Source organism: Diplotaxodon limnothrissa, linkage group LG23 (assembly GCF_057381915.1).
Source record: "Diplotaxodon limnothrissa isolate DT_005_m linkage group LG23, D_limnothrissa_male_GT1.1, whole genome shotgun sequence".
NCBI classification, from domain to species: Eukaryota; Metazoa; Chordata; class Actinopteri; order Cichliformes; family Cichlidae; genus Diplotaxodon; species Diplotaxodon limnothrissa.
This window is the reverse complement of record NC_140617.1, coordinates 14,573,632-14,594,010: the sequence shown is the minus strand read 5'-3', so window position 1 is coordinate 14,594,010 and position 20,379 is coordinate 14,573,632. Positions and strand designations below refer to the sequence as shown.

General features: G+C 39.3%; 1 protein-coding gene across 2 annotated transcripts in view; it reads left to right on the top strand.

Annotated features, from left to right (window-relative positions):
* Window positions 1-20,379, top strand: part of LOC146607714 (uncharacterized) — an 86,106-nt gene that overhangs the window by 9,417 nt on the left and 56,310 nt on the right. For both annotated transcript variants that reach the window (XM_085347817.1, XM_085347816.1), the window contains exon 3: window positions 3,900-3,947. In XM_085347817.1, the coding sequence (XP_085203943.1) occupies window positions 3,900-3,947 (48 nt within the window). The remainder of the gene's footprint in view (window positions 1-3,899; window positions 3,948-20,379) is intronic.

Genomic DNA, 20,379 nt, shown 5'->3' with positions numbered 1-20,379 from the left:
TTTCACAGAAGTAAAAAACCTTCTCTGTATGCAAATGAGTTTTTATGTCACAGGACATGAAAGTGCACTTTACGAGCTTGTTACTTTGCTTGGACAGATGCACTGATGCGCTGTTCAGTTTTACATAATGTGATCACTGTACAACTGCCTTAAAGGGCGTCATACAGCAGTAATCACAATATGACTCTAAAAGTACTGGTTGTTAGCTCTGAGAATCGTAGCAGACGGCACTGTGAAAGTTAAAGCTCTAATTTAATGTTTGAAGTGAAAAACAGATTGAATGGCTATGTGTTGTGTGTAATGACTCTCTCTTAGGCTAGGAGCTGTGGTTTTATAATGTAGCATTTTTAGCGCTTCCATTTAGCTGTCTTACCAACCTTGTAGCAGCAGGTAGCTCTGATAAACCCCCTGAACGTCACCAACATGCAGACTGACAGTTTTAGGAAAAAGCTGGTAAATATATTTAAGCATTTAGCAGTTAAAGAGCCACATTTTCCTAAACTGTGGGTGGCAACTAGGGGCTGCTTTTGCTAGTCAGCTAATCAGTTAAACAAAGTATTCTTACTTTATTAAGATGGTATGATGCCACGCACCATTAACAGGGTCTGCAGCCCCCACAGACGGCTTTAATGGGAAGTTGTAAATGAGCGCGGTGGAAAGTAAGCAGACAGCTGTGCAAATCGGTGCAGTGCTGCAGTATTTGGATTTCAAAAGTGAACATAACCATTTGACTGAAACATTCCATAAACTACATCCTGCGCAGGCGTGTGGATGCTAGTCTGCAGTAAGACAAGGCAACTAACAGCTAACGTTAGCCACACAAAATAATCTGATGCACACAAATTGATGAGTGATGCATTTCAGGAAAAAGTATATTTTGTGTAGGGACGACATCACCATGGCAACCATGAGCACAATGATGCGGACCGTTTTTTATAACTAAACTTAAGTTAAATATGTAAGTTTAACCTTGTCATGAAGTTCTGTCACCATTAGGGATGCTCCCAAAAACAAAAACAACAAAAAAAAGCAGAAGATAATTTCAATAAATTAGAAAGTCAAACGGTGGAAAAAAATCTTCCTAAAATGTTCCACGTTTTCTGCTTTTTCAAATAAAATCTATTCTCAAGTTGAATAAATACACACACGGACAACTATAAAGACTACACAGTTGCATGGTGGGAAATGTAGTAGGCTTCAGTCTGTGTGGCGTTTACGCCTTCTAGAGAGTTAAATGTGAGGATGTGTCGGCACAAATTTCAACCATCTGATTTCGGATTTGACTGTAGAGCCAAAGAGCAAATAAACTGAAAAGTAATTTCATCTGTGTCACTAATGCACGTTTGGATAGTGCTTGATTCCATTTGAGGTATAAACAAATTCCAGCTGTATATAAATGCATCAAGATCTAATTCTGCATCATAATGTATGCACTTCACAGCATACTGATGCTTGTAGATTAATCAAAGAAAAATGTGCGTAAGCTTGTTGTGTCGTCCACTCCAGAGAGCTTTGGGTCTCTTTGGATACTCCACAAGTGGTAGACAACATGCTACAGCAGACCTTTCATCTGCACCACCCAGCTGTCAGAGTGAAGAGCCTCTTCCATTAAGTGTGTGTCTTCCCACTATACAATTATATACAGACATACACACAGGCTTATGAAACGGGCATGCTACACACTCTGGGATGAGTGTGTGTGCCGAGTACTTTTAACGTGAGTGTGTGTGTGTGTGTGTGAGAGAGAGAGAGAAGCAGACACAGAGAGAGGGGGGAACATGCATCCATTTAGAGTGCTCAGGGTTGGGAGCCCCTTTCCCTTTTTACGGAACAGAAATCAGCAATTGACCTGTCACTTTTGCTCTGATAGCCATCTCTGGAAAGCAGGTCATGCACATATGTCTAAAGTGCCTCTTAACCGCATTTTATGAAGCCAGAAAATGTAATCCAATAATGATTTGACTTGAGAGAGACAGAGCTAGCCAGCTGGGAGTGATAGCATGCACAGTTACCACTCCTCTAAAAGCAGCTTGTACGGGGAGGGGGAAAAAAAAAAATCCACGTCCTTATTTAATTTCAGCCACAACAGTATCACACAGATGTTGTCACTAAAGAGTGGGCACGCAGAATTCAAACACGGCGAAACACCACTGGCATTCATTTCAGCTGTTGATACATACTTCAGCATGTTTGCAGCAGAGGACTGTCTGAGTGATTATCGTCTCCACTGAGGCAAAACATACGCTATCTTTTTTTAGGGCTGCCTCATTTGGCTCCCTCCCCCTTCTCCTCCTCCTCCTCCTCTTCACTCAGGTTCCTAAAGACAAATAGCATGGCACAGAACTAATTAGTAACCAGGAACTAGTTAGGAGATGCCCTTTGAAAAACATGTCCTGAGGCAGGATTTAAATATAGGGACAGAGTCAGTGACTGAGTGTGCCTGGGAGATCCCGGCCTCCAGGCACGGCAGCACTTTGACCTCTGACCCTCATTATAGGGAGTGCATTCCTAGAGGGGTGAAACCCCTCAAAGCACGAAGTACAAGGGCATGAGTAGACTGTATAGCACCAGCTGAGTGTGGACTGGTGTGAGCACTGCCTGCCCACTCACTGACAGCTTGAGTACTTGACTAGGATCTCTACAGATAAATTCTTATTTTTTTTATCCATCTGGTTTCATTATATTGAGGTTAATCAGAAAAAAAATGCTCTTTAGAATTTGTAATTCCAACCGTTTGAAAAAACGCAGAGGAAAAAAGAAGTCACGCTGAAGAGTTAAATATAGAACCGATTCAATGGAGAATGTGTGAAGTGATGAAAAACATAATGAGATGTGCAGAAAATGAGTTTAGTTTCTGACGTACGTTAGATATGTTTCTCATTTGTGATAAATTTGTTTGGGTGCATGACTATGTCTCCTTTTAATTGCGAGTTAAGCGTCTAACCCTCTTCTCTCCCTTTCACTCTCATTGGCTGACATCTCTGCAAACAGACCTGGTTTACATTCATCAAACCAACACTTGCAGCAATCAGGCCACAGTGCCAGGGGCAATGGTCCTCTTTATAAAATCACATTGCCTAATAGCAGTGTTCTATAATTATATGCCATTAACATCTATCAAAATGTGCTCCTGCATGCCATGCATGTTAGTGGTTTGTGTATGCACAAATGCTTTTCTTGTTATTAGCGTGTTTAGCGAGCGAGCACCAGCTTAAAGATTGTTAAACATGTTACTGGATGCGTGCTTCTGTCATATGAAGTGATGCATTTAGTCTAAGCGTTAAATACGCGCACGTGTTCATGCTATTTATTGTAGTTAGAGGAGGCCTCGTGTGCAAACCAGCCAAAAAAAACCACAATCAGTAAAACAACAAGAGTGCGGTGTCTGAAATGTTGCTTTCGGTTTGATGTGTTTTTTGAGTTTTGTGAAATATTGATGTTTCATATTTTGTTGTTTTGTCAAAGTTTGTTTTCTGATCCTTTGTGTTTTTAATGCATTTTTTGAATTGTGTTCTCTCCTTTGTCCTTGTGTCTTGTGAAATGCTTTTGTTAGTGTTATTTTTACGATTTGTGGGTTTTTTTTTATACAGTGTTGGTTTTCTGTATGATTTTTTTTTGGCTAATGCTTATTTAAAAAAAAAAAAGAAGTTGTGTTTTTGCTCCTCAAGGCCACCATACTATAAAGGCTTTTAAGCAATTTAATTAAATTAGCATTGTTATGCATAGTGCACCTTTGGGTTTAAAATAGTGCACCATTTCCCCAACAAACTTAATTAGTTTATTGATCAAAACAACAAACAAATGATTCGTTGTTCATGCGTGTCATTCAGGAACTTTGGAGCCGCTGTTTTCACGGCTCATTGTCACTAAATTACTTTTAAATATCCTTTTCCTTACAGGGATGTGGGAGTGAAGACAGAGCGCGATGCATCATCTGCAAGGCCAAGGTAAGTGTATCGACGAGCATGTGTGTTTTGAAAAGGGGGCCGTGATATCAAATTCAGTGAGATATCTGGTTATGTCTCATTCTTTTAATCTTTACTGTGTGAAATGTAGATGGTGCACATTTAAACAAACCCCAGTTAAGCCATTAAACAGTGTCTGCATCTCACAAGCAGATTTAAAGAGAGCAGATCTATAATACTAATGAGCAATCAGGTCTTTGTTTTGCTCTGTGATTTAGCTGATTTGCCAGCAGTTGTGTTGCTTATGAGCTGTAAGCTGTCTTTTATTCCTTATTATTGCAGCCGAACACTCGCTGCGGAAAAGGAGGGCGAAACATTATAATATTTGGCAGAGGATACAAGCCATGTAATGACAAAATCTGTATTCATTTCGTGAGCAGAAATTAATCATGCTTTCCTGTGTTACATTCCTAATGCAAATTTTCTGTCAACACATTGTGTCTCGTGTTTGTGAGTTTATTCGTTTGAAACGGCGGAGCTGATGTGTCATCACAGATGGGCCTGCATGCTGGAGAAGGTGGCCGCATTACTAACCATCTCAGATTAGGAAGTATGCCGTTGATGTGTTGTATGTATTCATGCTTGTGTCGTGGGTCAAAGCATCACAAGCTGGCTCTTGAGTGTTTTATTCATTGTTTGCTCTCCAGTGTCGGATTCGCTGTCTGGTCCTGTGTGTACGTATGGGAAGGATCCACTCTGTGGGAGAAAATGTCACAGTAACTTTGACGACGACCTTTCAGGTGTCGAAGATATTTTAAACATGAAATCGTGCGAGTGCACATCCACAGTCTCACTCTGAGCAAATTAAATGAAACATTTAGCTTGGGGTGGAAGTCTCGAGTGTGTGTCGTTGCCACTGTGGGGCTAAAAAAACAGTGAGATGTTGTTTTTTGGCAGCGGGGTGATGAGTATGCTTTTAAGGTCTTTTCATGGGTTTCACGTAAAAGAAGATGATAATCTAATAAGGCTGGTTTAAGAATTGTGTTCTTATTTCTTTTGTTTTTCTCCTTAAAAATGAGCATTTCTTGCTTCTGAGCGAGGAATTCTCATTGAAGCATTTTCGAGCTGAGATTGTATACGAAGATGGTCGATGTCGTCGGGCTGTCACCCTACTCTGGTAAAGCGATTTCTAACAAACTGCAGTTGTGGTATTGAGGTCCTATTTTTGCTGGAAAGTCCCTTGAATGAAGAACTCTTAGAGTAACTGCTAATGTTTCTGATTTTAGGTGTTGTGCTCCTGACTCACCAGCTAAAGCAAAATTATCTTGTCAGTTCAGCTGGCCTTCAAAAGTCAAACTAACTTTCTAAACAGAAGAAAAAAGAAAAGAAGAAAAAAGCAAAATCCCTCAGAGTCTCAGTTAGTGCAGTTTGCTGCAGAGCAACTTTCTTGGAGGTTGGAGAGAGGTGACAAATCACAAGGTGCCAAAAAAGGAGCCGTCCTTTATGTTCTTATGTCTAATTTCAAAGGTCTGCAGATGCCTCCAGGTGTACTTCATTCAATCAGCAATGTTGCAGTTTTTGGCATCAAATAACTAATCAAACACAAGACTGACTTGAGGAAAATGAACATTAGAACAAACATAAAAGTACTCAGTATCACAGAAACCATATTTGTCCCAATGCCTTTTAGCTTTCAAAGGGTCGAATTCTGCCATTTTTTTTTTTTTACAAAAGGTGTCCTCTGTCATCAGCAGTATTACATGCCGGGAGCAAACTGTACACTTTTTGCAGTGTGTATTTGGAGATTGGCAAGGTGGCAGTGCCATAAATTCTATGACTATTAACCAGGCAATGGCTGTTTAAGTCCCATTTGGGAGCTCTGCGCTTTTCACTCACTGTTTACTCTGACTTTCACTCCCTGGTCAAAGAAACACGGCACTTAAAGACCAAGTGTCCTTATTTTCCGACTTGTCAGTGTTGCTGTGGCACCAACAACAGGGGAACTTCTCCTTTCTGACCTATTTAAACATGCTGATTCATACACTTTCAATTACATTTTCATTTCAGTTTATCCTTTAGCACAAATCCTGCTGCTCTGTTGTCCTACAGATATAATCATGCACCTGACTGTGGGGCTGTGAGTTACCGATTTGCTGTATAAAATGAAGTCGCCATGATATATAAAGAGAAGTTATGGAAGCACTACTGCGAGCTGTCACACTACCCTGCAGACTATCACCTGACTGTAATAATGTAATCCAGTGTTGAGGCCATTTTCATTACTTTCCTTCTTCCCTGACAGTATCTGGCTGCAGGCAAACGCATTTTTTTAGGTGTTACAACCATCCCTCCCCTTCTTTTAGCTACGAGGGGACATTTCTCGCACTTCTGCAGCATCTCCAACTGACTGTTGCATTTGTCCTCGCCTATTGTACCGATGGCATCATTGTCAATTATTAATGCCGAGGAGTAAGTGTCTGAGAGACATCCCACTGAGAGACCAAACAGCCACGAACAGGGGTTAGTGGCAGGGCCAGGGAGTGCTGCGAGTGGCAGCTGCACCATTTAGAGAGTGATTGTTGGGAAGCTCCTACTATATATTGATATGAACTCTGCTACAGTAAGTTAATGCATCAGTATAATAACATTTTAATGTCTGCAGTGGCATGGGCATTTAATATTTGTCCACAGAGAGATGTATATGTAGATCTGCAATGACTCTAATGATGGTGATAATCATTTTGTCCTGCGCAGCTATCGCTCTATAATGCATTACTGCAATCACCCTTGGTTAACATTAAGAGGCTTTAGCCATTACGACTTTGAGCGAGCAGTGCGCATCATAGTCTCCGATTCAATGCGCCAGCCATTTCATTTTGCATCTTTATTTTTATTCTTCAAGCTTCTTTTTCCTGTATGTTGTTTTCCCCTTATTGCAACGGGGTCTCAAATGTGGGCCATTTGTATGAGTTATGCTAATTTGTTGGGGCAATGAATGCATTAATTTCATTAGCACATGGCCTCAAAGCAATAATTACCAGAGTAGGTGTGTCAGAAGCAATCATGTTAAAATTTGCCAGTTAATTATTAAGATTTTGTTCTGAGGGACCTGAATTTGACATGAGTCGCCGAGGGAAAAAAAAAAGAGAGGAGAAAGTTAATGCATTCCAGTGGCCGAGGCTAGCTGCTTGTTGTTGAACACAGTGGGGGTGTCTGCGACATTGTGGGCCTACTGGCACGATTTTTTGCATGTTGACAGCTCACATTCTGGACTAATTACCACAAATAGCAGAGGGTTAGCTGGTGCTTGGTCAATCCAGGAGGGTGTAATTTTAAAGAAAAGGAGGTCCGGTAGTTCCAGGCCGTCTAATGGCCCCTGCTCCGTCAGATTGCAGTCCAGTGTAGATGATATTGGTCATGACTTGTGATGAACAGATTCACAGCTCACTTCGTTGGTCCTAAATTGGATCAGGAATATATATTTGCAGCTTCACTGTGGCAGTAGTGATCTGTTGGGGTGTTACAAGGCTTTGTAACAGTAAAGTATAACAGCTTTATTACAGCATGTGAATAATACAGGGTAACAAAAGCAAATAATATTTCTGTGTATGTGGATGCCTTAAATCAGTAGTATGAAGCTTCTTAATAGCTTTGATTGTGTTGATTATAACAGGAATGATTTTAATTCATTGCATGGATCCAATATAACTGTTTGATATCTTTATTTATATTTTATGTCTATCAATTTTATTTAAATATGATGCATGTGTTTGAAATATCTGTCAAATTATTTGCTGCTTAAACATATGAATACCCCAGAAAACAAGAAATAAAGATACAGAACATGCTTTGTGAGATGCTGTGGCTTTATACTTGGAACAAGAGTTGGGTTTTTCCATGGCAACTAATGCACAGTACATGATGACAAGGATTGGACCATTTAGAAAAGTGGTTTTAAGTCATTCAACAAACACTGGAGTCTCTTGCTGAATGCTCTCTGAGGCCACGATGCCACATAAATGCAGGGTGACTCAGAGGTTTTAAAAATGCACGAGGTATACAGTGCATATTAATCAAATATGTGCACGCTAATAACTTAAGGAATCCTCTTCGAAACTTAAAATGCCACATTTTTTATGTCCAGCAGTTTTTGGACGCTTATCTCGATCTGGGTCACGGAGGCAGCAGTCAAAAGCTAAATTTATGGTCCTGCAAATGCGTCCGTCTGCATACACGTTGCCATTTGGACAGCTCCAGCGCAGTCCTCCAAAATCCGAGCTGCACAGTGCTGGATGTGGATGACCTACGCGTTGGTCAAATGCTTATTGGTTGACAAGTGGTTTGGAATAAGGAAGGGAGCAACAGAGTTCACCAGGAATGGGAGAAATGCAAAACATAATCAAATATTTTTACACCATGAAAATCACAGACAGTGAATGCAGTGAATACTTTTTATTGTTTTAGCACTCAGTGTGACTTCAGCTCTTTGTATGCTATAACTTCACTCTATTCCACGGCGGACTGATGGACCAACAGCACAAACTAGAGTATCATATTTACTGCATATTTTGTCCACTCCATTGACAGCAAACACTCTCTGCAGTTGGACTGCGTCTGCACTAACCCCGCTCAAGCATAAATCAGCAGAAACCCCGCCCACCTCCTCCAGCTCTTCTGGTGGTGTAGATGTTCCCTAGCCACCCAAGAGACATAATTTTTCTATCGTGCCTCCTCCCTGTTCATTCGAAACGCCTCACCTGCCCAGGAGGGAACCTGTTCAGATGCTTGAACCACCTCAACTGCCTCCTTTCGATGTGGAGGAGCAGCTATTTACGCTCCTCTCTAAGGAAGAGCCCAGGCGCCCTTCGGAGGAAGCTTGCTTCCATCGCCTGTCCCAGATTGACTATCATATCCCGCTTTTCACTACAACTCATTAGTAGCATAAGTTTAAATGGACATTAAATTTTTTTGTGGGAAAAAGGTTTTGTTTTCCAAAACAGGGCTAAATCAGCATGAACATTGTGGGACTTAAGAAATGTTGTGAAATTAGATTCTCCAGCAACATTTCTAGTATATAGAGCAATTTTGTCATATACTGAGCTTGTGTCCTTCATAAAATTAGATTTTTCCATTGCTTTAACAGTAATTATCATCAACCAAGGACAGGCCAAACTATAACCTGCTAAGCTCTAAGCTGTAGCAGATTGTAGAGAGCTCCTCCAGCCATACTAAATTTTCTAGTTTGGTTTTTACACCCTGATATAAAAAAGCTGCTCTGCTGTGGTTGTCCTTCATTTATATATGAAATAATGACTTCAGTGTAAATACATTTTTACGTTCCCTCTGTGTATAATGCTGACATTACACATTTCTCTGCTTCTGCTTCTTTGTCATTATCTATGCTTTTCACATGTGCAAAGGTGGGTAATGGTAGCACTCAGTTTGAATCATGTACAGGAGCCTATTGTGTGATTGGTGTTTTGTTTGAAATTAATCCTGATTACGATAAAATGAAATTCCTAATTCAGAAGTGAGCCTAAACAGAGCAGCTCTCTAACCTGAGAGCCTCAAATCTTCCAGCACCACTCTGCACTTTTAGCGAACCTTCCCCGCCTCTTGTCTCTCAAGTGTCTCCTTAAAGGTGCTAGCATTTACGCTCCCACCCTCCCCCTCTGGGGGGGAAAAAAGTTAATCATCACTTGATTTTATATGGAAAGCAGATTATCCTTTGATTTTGATGAATGCAGCAGCTGCCAGACACTTCATTTGACTAAAAGCAGGACATTGTGCCGAGGCCTCTCGTATGTCACTAAGCCTCTGTCAGGACAGCACTGTGACAGGAGATGACACATGAAAGGAATTCCTCCTTGTGGCTCTCCCAGGACAATGGAGTATGGCCTTGAGGTAAAACGCGTGCGCATGTGAACACACACACACACACACACACACACACACCATGCTTAGCTGCCAAGAATAAGCACACAGCAGCATTTCTTTGTAAATCTCTTCAGACACTTTCTTTTTTCTTTAATTTTGATAATTGCTTTAATAAGTATGGATTGGAATGTAGTTCAGTTCATAAATCTATTTAACCTTCAAGTGACCAATTGGAGTCATTTAAGACCCCACCCTTGTATTCATGCGCACAGTTACGATTTCTTAATCATAAAAATCTTTCCAACCGTGAATTGGCCAATGTATTTTTCCTGCAGCTTTTCATAGCTTTTCACTGGAACTGGCCCTTTGGTGTAGCAATGATAATGGAAAGCTGTGTGGAAATATACTGGGTTTTTAAAAAAACATTATAGGGTTTGATTTCATTGTAATTTTCCACTTGTAGTCAGTACATTGTACTAAACCAAAAGTAGCAAGACTTACTGCCGTTAAGGGTTTCTCCACAAAATATTTAAAGATTACTACAAACCAGATGTCCCACTACGACTTCATTGATCAACATATTAGAGTCTGTAAAACCTGTTCACAGAAACATATCTTACATTATAAATGAAATTGTTTTTCTTCGATTACTTAACCAAATAAATTGGTTTATTAGAAGTAACAGAAAAGGCAGTCAAAATAAGTGTCATTTTTGTGCCTATTAACCGCTTTGTGCATGAAAAAAACCTAATAATGAGATTACTTACTTTTGGAACATGAATCATAGGTAAAAGAGACCAGAACCATCTTTAAAATACTCGCTGCAGGGTTAAATCTGTGTGCTTCTTATTAATGGCAGCAAAAACAGGTCAAAACAAATAATTTTAAAAAGTGTTTTAATCAAAACCATAAACCTTCAGCAGGGTATTCACAAAAACATGTTTAAAGCCTGTCATATAGTAGGTTTTGAGGACTGTGGCTACTTTTCCTATTTATGGTAAATTTGAATAGACAGAATTTTGATGTAAAGTTGCAGATTTAGTTCATATATGAAATTTTTATAATCATTGTGCCAAGTAAATTGCTCCTGATAACATCAATACAGCAGATCAAACAGATATTCAACTAACATGAGATCATGTTTTTAGACATTCCCAGTCCAGTCAGCAGGTTAACAGCTGGTTAACCATGCTGACAGGTGACCTGCTAGTCAGCCTCAGATTGGCCTGCACTGCAGCCTGACATACACATCTCTATAAATGTATAGATGCTTATTGCTGCAATGGAAACTATTATTGGTCCGCTTGGAACCAATATGCTATATACACAAACCATATTGTTCAGCATTTATTAGCTCCATCTCCAGCTGTGTAAAATAAAAGACTTAAAGCGTGACGCAGGCATGGGGAAAAGAGGTGATTATACTGCAGTTCAATGTCAGTGCATTTTACCAATAAAAGCTCAGTGCAGTATCTCAAAAGAAAGTTAAAATAAATAACTGGGCATATTTTATATTGTAATGTGAACAGAAATTTAAAATTAAATTTTAAAAAGTTTGATTTTTTTATGTTGTCAATCATATTTGTTAAATGGAAAATCTGAAGCGGTATGTCAGCATTTAAAAATTCTGAATAATCTCTCACACAGAGGCAGCAGTGGGGAATTTTCATTTTTGAGGCTGTAATTACTTTTTCATTTAGTTTTTACTCATTAGCAAATAAAGTGAAGCATTTTGTCACTTCTCGCTCTGAAATGCAACTTGTGTTTCTCATTCTCCCTGGCTGTCAATAACTATTTTCTCCGGATTTGCTCACATGAGGAACAGAGAGGACTTTAAGGTGGACATTTTCAATTTTGTCAATTCATCGCCGAGATTGTTGTTGAGGTTTACGCTTGTGTACTAAAGCTACTACAGGTAACAAACTAATAGAGGCTAATACGAGTTTGGAATTTTTTTTGTAGACCCCGTCTGTCGACAGCTACAGCATGTGGTTTGGCAGGATGTAGTTGCAAATGCAATTTAATTCACATCATAGCAGGGTCAGATTCTAACCATTATTCTGAGCAAAGACTGGGACTCTTGGTAATTTTACCCTCCTTATTTAACCTCCGTGCCCTCCTCCTCCTCTCTCCTGCCATCCGTCGCCAAACACAATTCATTTGAGTTCCTGTTCAGGAGGGTGATTCAATTATGTTCTCCTTTAATTGGCTTTCAGGCATCTAAACTGAAACTGATGGGGAATTAATAACAGCTCCACTAGGTCTCCAAACTGTTTGCAACCCTGGAAACATTCTAAGAGCCTGAGTTGGTCCCATTTTCCATGTGTCTGTTTTGGACGTTTGATAATGCAGCTGCAAAAACGTGGTCACAGTTGCTGTGTGGTCCTCGCTCTCGGTATGCACTTTGTCTCTTTGTCAACACCCTAGACGTTTGGTGCAAACTTTGTACCCATAAAAACAAAGCAGATGCCAAAGAAAGCTCAGCGTAAGTATAGTGTATCTTATTTTTCCTCCCTGACCTAAAAGATGCATGTGGTTTGAAAACATTTCCAAATCAGTCGGTTAGCGACGTGAGATGGAAAAAAAAAAAATCTCTGCATTCCTCTTAAGCCTTCGCTGTACGTTCTCTCCTATTTGTTATTCATTTAAGCACGTGTTGTACACAGCAAACACAAGACGGAAAAGCAGCGATATTTCTGCCTCTCCGTGGGTACGGCTCTCTTTGGAGTCCAAAGAAAGAGAAATCACTCGCAGATGCGTTACTATTTAGGTAGCTAACAAAAGAAGAGTTGTGAAATGGCAGGAAATGATGGCTGCTAAAATGAAGGTTTGAAGTTCACATGTCATTAACGTCCATGAAATCAACTTTTTCCTCTGAATGTACTCTTCCCCCAGAGTCTGCCTTTGTCTTCAAACAGCGCCAAAGCAATCATTATGCTCAGACATAATGCACCATAATGACAGTAATTTCAGTATCAAATTTTCAAATGTTAGGCTTTAATTCATTGTGGTTAAGTAGCTTAGTTGTAATTCACATTTCCTACCCGTCTTAGCAGAGTGCTCAAGGAATGAGACGTCTAAAGCAGGACATGGGAGCACCGCATGAAGGAACATTTTAAAGCCTTCATTCATTTAAATACTGTCTAAAATACATGAGAAAATTCAGTGACATTTGGGAGGCAACAAAAAACATTCTGCAGTCTCTCTGTTTAACTCTGGTATCTAATTTTAACAATTTTAACATAAATCCAGATCTGGAATCATTCCTATCCCGTAATGTCAACATCAGCTTGCAGCTTTCAAATCTTTCATGTAGTTTTCAGTTGGAGCAATTATAGCCTGTGTAAATGTAAAATTAATTGGCGACGCTTTTGATAAAAGATTACACTGAAGTAATTGTCAAAGCAAAAATAGCAAAATATTCAGATTCCTCTGATTCAAATCAACTAGTTTCGTGTTCTCGTTAGATGACTTGAGAAAACAAATTCTTTCATCAGGAATGAAAATCTTTAATTGCAGCACTAATGATTTAGCTCAGGATAAAACTCATTGCTCCCCCTCTGAGGGCTTTCTGACTCTCCTACCTTGTCTGACAGTTCCTGTTGAAGTCTTTAAAAGCACACCGTGTACTTTCATCGTTGATGAAAGGCTGGGAACGTAGGGCTGACTTACATTTTCCTCGCACATGTACAGAAAAACCAGTAACCAATGAGAGGGTGTGTCCAGGTGTGTAGCCAAAATGGCTTGTTAGCACAGAAATTTAATACAGGAATTTCATTTGTCAGATATTAAAATACTTTAAGGCTACATTCACACTGCAGGCGAAAGCGCATCAAATCCAATTTTTTTTGACCCTATGCAACCCATATCCGATCATGTTATGACAGTGTGAACGGCACAAATCCGATATTTTCAAATCCAACCTGGGTCACTTTCGTATGTGGTACTGAATCCGATACATATCCGATGTTTTAGAAAGCGACTGCTGTTTGAACGGTCATGTCGCATTAAATCCGTCTTTTACGTCACTGACACAAGCCAATTATCAGCTCCGGAGAAACGCCCGAGAAGACATTGCGAACGCTTCCTGGCCATCCAGTGTAGATGTTAGTGAAACTGCTGGGAAGACAACGTTGGACAACGTTGAACATTTTATTTGTACTGCATAATCTGCAGATTCTGACAGAAATCTGCAGCTATCCTTTGAAGCACCGCTCCTCTCTAAAACAGCAATAAGGATAATTATTAGTAGTATTGTAGTGTGAACAAGCAGACAAAAAAATCGGATTTGATCAAAAAATCAAAATTGAGCATTAAGACCTGCAGTGTGAACGTAGCCTTAGAGACACAAAGAAGGTTCAAGAAGTCCTGTCATTGACTCTGATGAGTGTAGACCTGCAAGGCTGCTGTTGGCCTTTACAAAATCAAAGTTAAAAGCCTTTCAATTAAGTTTTCATATGAAACAAGCTCTAAATATGTTTATTGCTCTGGCCATCGGAGGAACGATGACCAGAGCGATTCACCGCTGCCATGAACACATTAACCAAACTACTAATATGTCCCAAATCCAACTGCCAATTTCTGTTGGGGCACACTTTTCATTGTGCTGTTTTCTCAGTGAAGCTGACCATTAAATTAGCAAATTACAACAAGAAAAAGGATACAAAAAAAAAACAGTCATGGACTCGACAGCTGATGTAATCTTTAGTACTACCAAATCAGGGCACTGTAGTTGTAGCTGCAATTACTCAGCTTGGCTGCGGATAAAGATACCGAGGACTCGGTCAGATTGCTGTGTCCTGGTTATGTGTGTGTGTGTGCGCGCGGGTGTGTTAATCATAAATATAATATAGTAAATATGGCATCAGTTTCCTTTCCTTTGTGTTTTCTTTCAACTTGGAGTCAGACAATATGAGACCATTTGGCGGTGGCCTCATTACTGTGATTTGCTGGCATTAAAAACTCACACATAACACCTCCTTATAACTGAAGCTGACACTTGGGCAGAAGGCCCAAAGCCTATATAAGAGAGAGCAGTTACCTTAGCAACTAAAAGCGATCGAAAGAAAACTGCAGTTAATTGAACTATTTCAGCATTATTTTTGTGCTGCTTTTGACCAGCGCTAACCTTTCACATATGTACTTGTTCATTAACATTTTCCTCACAGCGGACCTTGCTAGTGAGGATCAGTATATTCATTATGAGGGTCCCCACAGCCATTATGCACCGAATCTTTTGGTTCCAAACTGAGCTGTAAATTTTGAGAGAATCTGACACCCCTGCCCGAGGGTTACAGCAGAATGCTAACGAGGCCACGGCGACATTTCCATCACCATACAGTCAGTCGCACCATACATCAGCTCAGCGCCGAACATCTCCCAGAGACGCATGAAGTCAGTGACAATTTCAGACGTAACACTTTATTAGTATCCCTCCCATCTCCGCCGTGTAATGAATGAGGCCATTTAGACAGGATTTACGATATCTTTAAAACTTGATTGCTTAGAATTTGAGAATTATTCATAAGACTAAAGCATCATTTGTCATACAGCGAGTGCTGTTTTGGTGGAAACAAATGGTTTTGTTGTAGTTTTTCAAATGAACTCCTTTTCATGCACTCTTCAAATAAGCCATTTGTATGCATATATGTCCATGTAGAGGCTGTAATTAAAGGGAATGTGGTTCAGGTGACAACTCGCAATCAAGTTTTCTCCGTAATGTGTTGTGCCGCTATGGAGCTGAGGTAACGGATACGGATGCAAATGATTAGGAATACACACACGTATTGGATTACACCGCATCTTTTGCTGAAACAAAGAGTTCGCTGTTCACATGCACTCCTATTACTGTACTTTGGAGGTGTCGGGGATGCATAATTCATGTCAGATTTTACTTTGCTTAAAGGTAACCTCTGCTGAACTTCTGATTGAACGATACGCTGAAATAATTAAATTATTCCCCCTTGAGTTTCCTTATTTCCATCACGGGAGGAGTGAGTGAGAGAGAAAGAGAAGTGTCCTCGCCTTGTTACAAAGATTATTGTGTTCACTTCCTGAGGCGGTGTGGCCACGCTTTGTGTGCGATGCCCAGATCCTCTCTCAATTACACAAGGATCCCGAGGCAGAGAGTGGGGACCCAAGCGAAGGACCAGTTATGTCCACACACACTCTTGTTCACTCTCTCTCTCTCTCTCAAACACACACGCGCACACACACACACACACACACACACACTGCTATTGCTCGGAGGCATGGCTTACTATAGCCACAGCCAAGAATGAGGCCTCTCAGGATAGATTTACACACAAATAAAACCAGTCTTATCTTAGCCCACATGTGAACGAGAACTGATTACACGGTCTACATTTCAATGCTCAGATTAAATAGAGTCAATTTCCTATGGCCTATTTAAACCAAATCCAACCTGCAAACATAATGAAACCAAATCCAATATTACTGAACTAAGACCTCAAATAAGTTCAACTGTCCACTGAGAAACAGTTGAGAAACATTTCTGGCTGACAATGTGCATAGCAAGCATTGGAAGGTAATGTTAGACACATGGAAATGCAAACCAAAGTGAAAATGATTTAGTCAAATAATGCAGTGGAAGTTGAAATTTAATATAACTCAAAAAGACAGCATTTTTCTTACATAACAGCTCCCATTTGTTAACACGGTAATTACCTTTATTCCAGGCACAGCGTGGTATTGTTTTCCTACTTTCCTTTAATCATTTTCACGCTGTTATCTAACGCACACAGGCTTCAGGTTTTAACAAGTTATGAGTTTATGCATTAAAACATGTTCATGTAGTCATCTTTTTCACATTGATGAGATAATCTTAGTTTAGAAATGTAAAATAAATCTTCATTTGAGTCATTTTATTTCACAAATAATAAAAAAACAAGAATCTTGGTACCTGTCCAAAGCATCTGTGTCCACAGCTTCCGATCCGAAGCAGTCAGGAATCCTACAAAAAAGAAAACTCACCTGACTAGATTTAAAATACAAGTACCAGCATTTAATTATTTATCCAAACAGCTGCATTTTTTAAAGGACGTTTAACTTTAGCTGTCAGGTAATTGCTAAAATGAAGTCTAAGTCCTTTATGTCACATGTCTTCATTTCTCTGCATTTTATTTCCTCTCCTCTTGACAGCCCTGATCTAATTACATGTGCGATAGAATGTGTTTTAATTGTTTCCTGGACTAATCAAAGACTGCTTGGTTAAAATTTGAAGTACTCATCCACAGAGTGAGCAAACTACTGATAAGTTATCTACAAGGTAAAATCAGAAAAAGTTCTGAGATGGAACATCTCTGGCAGCGGTAGCTTATGTTTCACAACTCAGCATGATATTGCGCAAGGAACATCAGGAGTTGTGTTACAAGCATTTTTGTGCACATTTACAGCCCAGGGATGATCCAACCTTCATAGCAAAGAGTTTGGAGTCCAAACGGCAAACTTTTTGCCATAGAAGAGCTGGCTGCACCGAAACAGCTGTTGCTGTCCACCACTCGCCTAAATTTGGTTTCCTGTGGCTTTGTGTTCTTCCCCCAAAAGCTCAAGGGCTTCCACGTTGCCACCACGGAGGAAGTCCAGAGCCTTAGATGGCCCTTGATGCTCATACTGAACAGAACTTTCTAACCACAGCAGGAAGGCTGGGAGCTTTGCTACTGCATGGAAGTGGGTGAAGGTGAAATTTAAACTAGGCTAAGACTTTGTCTCTTATTACAACATTTGCACTGTAGCTTTTTCCATGTTTATAATTTTATATTAAACAATTAGCAATTAGTTGACATCTGCCAAACGACTTTAATGAGCTTTATCTTGTTATTTTAATGATATACAAAAAAAGCTCACGTAGAATAAAATACATACTGATAACTTTACTGGAAGAATCCATGTGAAGCAGCTCATTTTTGGAAGGTAATTATTAGACTGTGCTGTTTATTAAAAATAAGGATGTTTAATCGCTTATAGGTTGAACTTTAGAGCTGTTTGAAAATAAAACAAATGACAAGTCTTATAGATTGGCTACTGCATTTTTCTGACGTTAGCTAACTCAAACCACCAGAAGCTGCTGGTCATACCAGACCAAGTAAGGCCGTGGAAGCAAAACGCTGAGAGAAATGAAGCACAGTGGAAGGGAGAATATTATTCCTAATAAAGTAAAGCTTCTCCGTTATACATGGCTCAATTGTGTAAATTCGTGTTACATTTTATAGAACTTCTCACACCAGTTTAATTACAATTAAAGCTTCTGACATATTTTGTAATACGTTTAAATATTAAACATCCTTTTTGGGGGTTTAACAGGCTGCATGCGAGTGGATGTAGACTGTATTTTTCTTTGAGGACATCTCTAAGCACCACTTGGAAAAGGATGATACCATGACAATGTGAAAAAATTAGTTGGGTTTTTTTTACTCAAAAAGCCTGTATAGTGTCCGTATATTACACAGAAGTACTTCTCCAAATTATAAGCATAGGCTACGAATTTCCTGTGGTCTTTGTGTATCTACTCCCCTGATTTTTCAATTATTTTGAAGGCCAAAATCAATTATTCTACTTTCTTTTTTAAAAATCACAGAGCACCAAAGATCATTCTGATGTTCATAGAATTTATAAAAATGAAACTTCTACATTTTTAATCATTAGTTTAATTAATCCTGGACTCACAAAGGTAGGTTTGAGACAGGAAGAGCTCGTAAATGCTATCTACATTGCCACTTGTTTTGCACATATTCAACTCTGTATATTTTATATATTTTATTATTATTATTATTATTATTATTATTTTATTTTATTTTTTTACTATTTAATTTGTAAAAATGTGTATACACACACACACACACACACACACACACACACACACACACACACACACGTAGGAAAATATTTAGTATACACATCCAGAAATGCATACACTATTATATATTGTACATATATTTATTAGTTTCAGGTTGGCCATTCTTGTATTTTGCTCGTTTGTGTTGTTGTGTTTGCACATCTCTGTTGCTTGTGGGGCTCGCACACAAGAATTTCACTCGCATGTGCTGTGCCAGTGTGCCTGCACATGTGATGTGACAATAAAAAGTGATTTGATTTGATTTGATTTACAAGTGGTTATGATTGATGCAATCAAACCTGCCAAACACTCGAGAAGTTTGACGGAGGTGGAAGGTTAAGTTAAACTTTTCAAAATTTTCAATCTACAGAGGTTAAGAACACAAGCGGATCACAGCACTCGGGGTCTTTTGAGTATATTACAATTACTCTAAATCACATGAAACTATTCCAAACACGGAGGTGATTTATTACATTAGCGGCGAGTGGTGGAGACCAGCACAAAGGGAGATTGTATGAAGATTACAGTGATGAAATAGTCAAATTTATTATCTTGACAGCTGGATATTCCAATTTCTTTGCCGCTGAGCCATGTAGGTTTTCCAGAGTGCAAACACGTTTAAGTACTTCTTCAGAGTCAATTAAATCAGATACTAGTTAAATTACCATTTTTATTAACCTACAGGTTCATATTTTTGTAATTTTAATCACTATTGGAAAGACTATTAGAACGTCTTTCCTATGAAGACAGAACCATGGGTCATTTAGAGAGCAGCTGAATTAATCACACATTGTCACTTCAAATCTACCTTTCAGTTCTCTTCAAAGCTCGCTCTGTGATTTACATGTGCATGGAGAATTATCTGCAGTTAGTTAAAGGAGAGATTAGGAGTGACGTCGGGCTGCACCCACCTCTAGGAAACTTGAGCATCACACCTTCAGCCAAAGTGAGATTATGAAAATGAAGCACGGAGAGTGTTTCAGAAGACTTACAAAGTTCAACTACTGTCAATATCACGCCACAAATCACTTGTACCTGTGGCTTCTCCCGTCCTCCCCCTGCTGTGCGTGGTGGGAGCCAGCCTCAGCAGACAGTGCGGACAGTAAATAATATACCGAGACAACATTAACCTTTAGTTGTGGTGTTAAGATGGAACCTCAATTAACAAGAGTAAATAATCCTTGTGATTACTTTTGGCTGGCCTTTATCTCATACATAACCTAATTAAATGGACCATCCAAACATAAAACCGCAACTAATCAAGGGCTTTGCTGAGGCACTGCACTATGGCTGTGTGGGATTTTAAAAACACACCCACGCATGTGCGACCATCCATGCGTCTCTACACACACACACGCACAGTTTGAAAAGACTTAATGACTAATAAAGAGTTTTAGTTTTGGCATAACTTCCCAAATGTGCTTAATTAAATATAGAAGAGTTTCACTTTAAACATACAATAGTTTTTAATTAGTTAAACTGTAATTTAATCTGAATTAACCAGCCTTTACCATTTGGTACGTGGCGCAGCACATTGACAGAAGAGACTGCTACTGCTGCTCCTGTTACTCCGAAATGAATGTTGGATTTATTTTCTATATCGCAAAAATTTGGGTAAAGTTGCAGAATTTTTTAAAGCAGGTGCCACATTATCGTTTCTACATTTTAATTTTGTGCAAGTAAACTTGTAACATGTTCAAATTTCTCTCTTGACTGATAATAAGAAAAAGTGTCTCTCTTTTA